General features: G+C 41.1%; 2 protein-coding genes and 1 long non-coding RNA gene across 6 annotated transcripts in view; 1 reads left to right on the top strand and 2 right to left on the bottom strand.

The window, feature by feature from the left end:
* Positions 1-7,634, bottom strand: part of LOC133545263 (BMP/retinoic acid-inducible neural-specific protein 3-like) — a 1,164,151-nt gene that overhangs the window by 270,786 nt on the left and 885,731 nt on the right. The gene's annotated exons all lie outside the window — the stretch shown is intronic.
* The window catches only part of ephb3a (eph receptor B3a), a 189,158-nt gene that overhangs the window by 154,539 nt on the left and 26,985 nt on the right, over positions 1-7,634 (top strand). Inside the window, exons 12-13 of the mRNA XM_061890377.1 lie at positions 1,970-2,185; positions 6,876-7,025. Coding sequence (XP_061746361.1) covers positions 1,970-2,185; positions 6,876-7,025 — 366 coding nt within the window. The remainder of the gene's footprint in view (positions 1-1,969; positions 2,186-6,875; positions 7,026-7,634) is intronic.
* Positions 1-7,634, bottom strand: part of LOC133545068 (uncharacterized) — a 165,529-nt gene that overhangs the window by 57,753 nt on the left and 100,142 nt on the right. The window lies entirely within an intron of this gene.

The following is a 7,634-nucleotide window of genomic DNA, read 5'->3' on the forward strand; positions in this document are numbered from 1 at the left end:
AAATACACATACCGTTACACCCCTAGTTGTACGGTACTAGTATAGTATCGCGGTACTAATGGATCAAAAACGGTACTATAAAGCAGTGGTTCTCAACATTTTCTCAGTGATGTATCCTCTGTGAACATTTTTTTTATTCAAGTACCCCCTAATCAGAGCAAAGCATTTTTGGTTGAATCAAAGAGATAAAGAAGTAAAATACAGCACTATGTCATCAGTTTCTGATTTATTAAATTGTGTAACAGTGCAAAATATTGCTCATTTGTAGTGGTCTTTCTTGAACTATTTGGAAAAAAATATATAAAAATAACTAAAAACTTGTTGAAAAATACAAAAGTGATTCAATTATAAATAAATATTTCTACACATAGAAGTAATCATCAACTTAAAGTGCCCTCTTTGGGGATTGTAATAGAGATCCATCTGGATTCATAACATAATTCTAAACATTTCTTCACAAAAAAAGAAATCTTTAACATCAATATTTATGGAACATGTCCACAAAAAATCTAGCTGTGAACACTAAATATTGCATTGTTGCATTTCTTTTCACAGTTTATGAACTCACATTCATATTTTGTTGAAGTATTATTCAATAAATATACTTGTTGCTATTTTTAGAATATTTTTTAAAAATCTCACGTACCCCTTGGCATACCTTCAAGTACCCCTAGGGGTATGCGTACCCCCATTTGAGAACCACTGCTATAAAGAACCGGTTCGTCATATTTTTTAATTTTATTTTTTACAGGCGTCATTACGTCGTGACATTGCTGGTTTTTCGAGCAGAGGAGCATGTTCGGCAGCGCACAATCACAGAGTACTTACAAGCAGACACAGTGTGAAGACAGAAAAGGGAAAACAGACACATTTTGGACTAAAAACTAAATATAAAGGTGAAGTTATAACACTGAAACGCCCTCAGGAAGAGGTGCTTTAGAATATGGCCAGCTAGCTAGCAGCTAATGTCGGCAGTGTTTTAGCGACCTCTGAATCACTAATCCTGGCCTCCATGGCGACAAATAAAGCTAAGGGGAAAATATTTGATAAAATGATGTTGTAGCAAAGATCTGTACGTCCGCTGTGCACAAGTCCGCCCCGTTGCATAAACACTCTATGCGGTTGTTTAGGGCCACAAACACTAGAACATTTTTATTTATTTTATTTAAAATTGTCAGTTATAAAAGACACCATCATCAAAGAAAATACATTTTGCTGAAAAAACTCAAGAATAAGGTAGTTTGCAACAAATTACTTTGCAACACTAACTACTAGGGTTGTACAGTATTCCGGTACTAGTATAGTACCGCGGTACTAATGAATCAACAACGGTACTATACTCTGTTTGAAAAGTACCGGTTCGCCATATATATATTTTTTTTTTTTACGGGCGTCACGTCATGACATTGCTGGTTTTACAAGCAGAGGAGCATGTTCGGCAGCGCACGCACACAGAGTACTTACAAGCAGTGTGAAGTGAAGTATATTTATATAGCGCTTTTCTCAAGTGACTCACAGTGCTTTACATACCCAATATCTAAGTTACATTTAAACCAGTGTGGGTGGCACTGGGAGCAGGTGGGTAAAGTGTCTTGCCCAAGGACACAACGGCAGTGACTAGGATGGCGGAAGCGGGAATCGAACCTGCAACCCTCAAGTTGCTGGCAGGGCCACTCTACCAACCGAGCTATACCGGTAGGAAATGGATGGATGGATGGATATTAAAGACCAAAATGGGCTACACAAAGTGATTTTATCGGTTATTGTAGGGTTTTACTATATTTATTTAGTATGACAGTAAAGAGTTGAATGATTCATCCATTTATAAAATGCTTTAAAAGGTCAGGTCCAAGTTCAGCATCATAATAAAGTAACCTCACTGACAGATCGGCCTTCAAAGAATCATCCGTTCCCAATTTTTTTTTGGGCCTCCCTCTCCAATAACATAAGCTCTTGTTCATCCCCTCAGCTGAACGACGGCCGATTCACCATGACACAACTGGTTGGGATGCTGCGCGGCATCGCGGCAGGAATGAAGTACCTGTCGGACATGAACTACGTCCACAGAGACCTCGCCGCTCGCAATATCCTGGTCAACAGTAACTTGGTGTGCAAGGTCTCAGACTTCGGACTGTCACGCTTCCTGGATGACACTTCTGCCGATCCCACTTACACCAGCTCGCTGGTCAGTATACTGTGTGTGTGTGTGTGTGTGTGTGTGTGTGTGTGTGTGTGTGTGCTTTCCTCTGGTTGAAGACTTTGTGTAGATCAAAGGTGTCCAAACTACATCCCACGGGCCAATTGTGAGACGTCACAATTTTAATAAGAAATCTAGTCCGCGGTTTGCTTCCAACTTAATTGTGAACATTTGATAGTACAGAACGTGACGTCACCGAGGTAATACAGCCACCATTTTCATTTTCACATTACAAACACCGGGTCTCAGCTCTGTTATTTTCCGTTTTTCGGAACCTTGGAGACATCATGCCTCGTCGGTGTGTTGTCGGAGGGTGTACCAACACTAACAGGGAGGGATTCAAGTTGCACCACCGGCAAGAAATCTGCCGCCAGACCCACATTGAGTGTCTGCACATTTTACCACCGCACACCCAACCCAGCCCACCTTACCGACGCACAGGGGGGGAGTGGGCTAGCGGGGTGTATAATATAGTAGTCAGGAAGAGTTATGATGCAAAGGATTCTGGGTATGTGTTGTGTTGCGTTTATGTTGTGTTACTGTGAGGATGTTCTTCCGAAATGTGTTTGTCATTCTTGTTTGGTGTGTCTGCGGAAGCCACATACAACATGTTGCTGGACTGGCAAGTAGGTTGTACATGTTGTAGAAGGTGTCAAAGGCAATAGCTTCATAGCACGCCCTTATTCTCGTTATCTGGGTGACCGCCAGCAGATATTCGCGAGAATGTATGCAGCTCCTTTTATCTTCTTTACTTTGTGATACGGGTCAAAATGGCTCTTTGAGTGGCAAAGATTGCAGATCCCTGAACTATGTATATTAAATATTTCCGACTGGTTCAACCGCCACCCGCCCGAATCTATTTAAAATCTATTTTTTCGTCATGTCACCCGCCCGACCAGCGGTTTATCCGCGGACTCCGCGGATGAGACCGCAAACCGCGCATCTCTAGCGTATATGTATATATATATATATGTGTATATGTATATATATATATATATGTGTATATGTATATATACACACAAATATACTGTACATACACATAGATATATAAATATACATATGTATATACACATATGCATATATATATATATATTAGGGGTGTTCGAATCGGGATTCTCACGTTGTGCGATTCAGAATCGATTCTCATTTTTAAAAAAAAATCTTATTTTTTTTTATTTAATCAAACCAACAAACCACTACACAGCAATCCCATAACCATGCAATCCAATTCCAAAACCGAACCTGACCCAGCAACACTCAGAACTGCAATAAACAGAGCAATTGAGAGGAGAAACAAACACGACACAGAACAAACCAAAAGTAGTGAAACAAAAATGAATCTTATCAACAACAGTATCAATATTAGTTAGAATTTCAGCATAGCAGTGATTAAAAATCCCTCATTGACATTATCATTAGACATTTATAAAAAAATAAATAAAAAACAATAGTGTCACAGTGGCTTACACTTGCATCGCATCTCATAAGCTTGACAACACACTGTGTCCAAATTTTCATAAAGATTAAATAAGTCATATTTTTGGTTCATTTAATAGTTAAAACAAATTTACATTATTGCAATCATTGATATAACATTGTCCTTTACAATTATAAAAGCTTTTTTTTTTTTTAAATCTACTACTCTGCTTGCATGTCAGCAAAATGGAGTAGATCCTGCTGAAATTATATGTATTGAATTAATAGATAATCCTTTTGAATCGGGAAAAAAATCGTTTTTGGATCAAGAATCGTGTTGAATTGAAAAAAAATCGATTTTGAATCGAATCACGGCCCCAAGAATCGATATTGAATCGAATCGTGGGACACCCAAAAATTCACAGCCCTAACATATATATATATGTATATATATATATGTATATTATTTTTTATTATTTTATTTTTTTGCTTAATGTAGCCAACAATTCAAAACGATTGGATACCGCTGGTGTAGACAAACCATAGAAAATGCAAAGTTTTTAGGGACACTGTTTGACCTCAAATTTCTTTCATTTTTTTCAACCAAATTGTAACCAACGTAAAACCGATCTTCTTAAGTATAAAAAAAAAAAAAAGTAAAATGAAGTTAACCCCTGTTGCCAAATGGGAAACTTTTTTTTTTTTTTTAGTTCTTTGCATGCATTTCATAGAATTTTACATTACATTTTGAATGATGATAATGTTAGTAAAATATCTACTAAAAACCCTGAACATTCTGTGGGCCATTACATGCGACATGTACGTGTCAAACAGACAACCAAAAGAGGTTGGTGGATAAGAACAAATCTAAATGTAAAATATAGTGGAGAAATGTACCCAATTGCAGGAAATGTTCTTTTGGGGTTTGCGTGGCAGCACTTTGCGATGATAGAAATGTTCCCCTTTTATTTCCTTAAAGGGCGCTTGCGTCTCTGAACAATATTTATAAGTCAAAAAAAAGCCCAAACTCATCATACGTCTCCTTCAAGTGTTGCGAAAAAGCAAAACAAACGCAGTGAAGTCATGCACAACATCCTGCGTGACAGCCGTTTTCCGGCACATTTTTTCAAAGATTAGTAGCAGTACGTCCTCGGGGGGCATTTATGTGTCTTGCTTTTAGGTCATGTGATCCGCTTCTAGTGTCACATGCACGTATGGAACCTTGTGACAACTCATGCATGTCAGTGGCGATGCCTGCAAAATCAACATTTTATTGATACATGCAGTCTGTGCTATATGTATATACTAGAGATGCGCGGATAGGCAATTATATCATCCGCAACCGCATCACTAAAGTCGTCATCCACTCGAACCAACCGCCCGTTGTCATATATCCAGAGTCGACGACCTTAACCACTAAAAGAGCTAGTTCGACCCGTGCCACAAAGTAACGCGAATATCCGATAGTGCTACACCTGATAACGAGAAAAAAGGTGTGCCGTGAAGTCTATGCCTTTGAAGCCTTCTACATCATGAGCGAACCGTTTGCCAGTCCAGCGACATGCTGTATGCAGCTTCCTCAAACCCACGTACAAGATTCAAAGGCACTGGGTGACACAGAACACACTGATGGTTGTGTTATAAACAAATTTAACACTCTTCCTAATATGCACCACGCTGTGAAGCCACACCAAACAAGAATGACAAACACAATTCGGGAGAACATCCTCACAGTAGGGCTTCACGGTGGCAGAGGGGTCAATGCGTCTGCCTCACAATACGAAGGTCCTGCAGTCTTGGGTTTAATCCCAGGTTCGGGATCTTTCTGTGTGGAGTTTGCATGTCCTCCCCGTGAATGCGTGGGTTCCCTCCGGGTACTCTGGCTTCTTCCCACCTCCAAAGACATGCACCTGGGGATAGGTTGATTGGCAACACTAAATTGGCCCTACTGTGTGAATGTGAGTGTGAATGTTGTCTGTCTATCTGTGTTGGCCCTGCGATGAGGTGGCGACTTGTCCAGGGTGGACCCTGCCTTCCGCCCGATTGTAGCTGAGATAGGCGCCAGCGCCCCCCGCAACCACGAAAGGGAATAAGCGATAGGAAATGGATGGATGGATGGATCCTCATAGTAACACAACATAAACGCAACACAACAAATACCCAGAATCCTTTGCATCCATGACACTTCCTGACTGGTACCGGGCCACGGAATAATTTTTTATTCATCTTTATTTAAAAGAATATATAAATAAATTAAAAATATATGTTTTTTTTATTAAATCAACATAAAAAAACACAATATAAACTTACAAATAGTGCACCAACCACAAAAAACTCCCTTTTTCATGACAAAAACGTCCCTTTTTCATGACAAAGAAAAAAATAAAAAATGGATCACCCCCACACCCACCCGCACGCCCGTCGCGTGCCCCCCTGACTATATTATACACCCCCGCTAGCAGCAAACCCTGCCACCCCCCTACCCCTCCATGCGTCGGTAAGGTGGGCGGGGTTGGGGGTGCGGGGGTGTAAAACAGTGGTCCCCAACCTTTTTGTATCCGCGGACCGGTCAGCGCTTAAAAATTTGTCCCGCGGCCCGGGGGGTGGGAGGTGTTGCGGGGTTTGCTGCTAGCGGGGGTGTATAATATAGTCAGGGGGGGCGCGACGGGCGTGCCGGTGGGGGCGGGGGAGGATCCTTTTTTTTTTTTTTTGTCATGAAAAAGGGACATTTTTGTCATGAAAAAGGGAGGTTTTTGTGGTTGGTGCACTAATTGTAAGTGTATATCGTGTTTTTTATGTTGATTTAATAAAAAAAAGGTTACAAAAAGGTTGGGGACCACTGTTTTACACCCCCGCACCCCCAACCCCGCCCACCTTACCGACGCACGGGGGGGTGGAAGGGACAGCGGGGTTTGCTGCTAGCGGGGGTGTATAATATAGTCAGGAATATTTCATGGATGCAAAGGATTCTGGGTATTTGTTGTGTTGCGTTTATGTTTGTCATTCTTGTTTGGTGTGGCTTCACAGCGTGGCGCATATTAGTCAGAGTGTTAAAATTGTTTATATCACAACCATCAGTGTACTCTGTGTCACCCAGTATGCCTTGCAGTCGTGTGCGTGTGTTTGCGGAAGCCACACACAACATATTGCTAGACCGGCAATGTTGTAGAAGACGTCAAAGGCAAAGGCTTCAAAGCAAACCGCGCATCTCTAGTATGTACCATTATTTGACAATTCACCCTGTAAGTGTGTGTGTGTGCAGGGAGGGAAAATTCCCATCCGGTGGACGGCGCCAGAGGCCATTGCCTTCAGGAAGTTCACCTCTGCCAGTGACGTGTGGAGTTATGGCATCGTTATGTGGGAGGTGGTGTCGTATGGAGAGAGGCCATACTGGGACATGAGCAACCAGGACGTGAGTTACTGCCATCATCATGATGCAAACATACATTTTGGAGAGCTGAGCTTTGTGTTCATGTTTCCACTGTCACACCTTTTCCCGGCTTATCATCTCTTCACTGCAGCTGCAGGTGAAGCAGCGTGTTTTTGCTCTGCTTTATGTCACCCTGTTTAAGGTATTTTTCGGACAATGAGGCACACTTAAAATCCTTTCATTTGATCAAAAATTGACTGCGTCTTTATAACTTGGTGCGCCTAACGTACGTATTAATTGTGATCGTCTTACTGACCTTGAAGCAATTTTATTTGGTACATTGTGTAATTATAAGTGTGACTAGTAGATGGAAGTCACACATAAGAGATAGGTGTGGACTGCAGGTTGACACCTGTTCAATAACTGACGCAAGCAAGTGTCAAGCCCTGACTTGGATGGGTTTTGCTCCTTCGACGCAGAGGGAATATGGGACGAGCCAGGCGTGAGTTCAGGTACATAGTTATTTATTTATACACTAAAATACAAAAAGGTAAAACAAAGGGCGCGCTCGGGGGCGGATAATAATCTATACTAAAACTTCAAACAAAAACAGCACAATGGCATGACTATCTATAAATAAACAAAAGATAC

Source organism: Nerophis ophidion, linkage group LG28, assembly GCF_033978795.1.
Source record: "Nerophis ophidion isolate RoL-2023_Sa linkage group LG28, RoL_Noph_v1.0, whole genome shotgun sequence".
In the NCBI taxonomy this organism is placed as follows: Eukaryota; Metazoa; Chordata; class Actinopteri; order Syngnathiformes; family Syngnathidae; genus Nerophis; species Nerophis ophidion.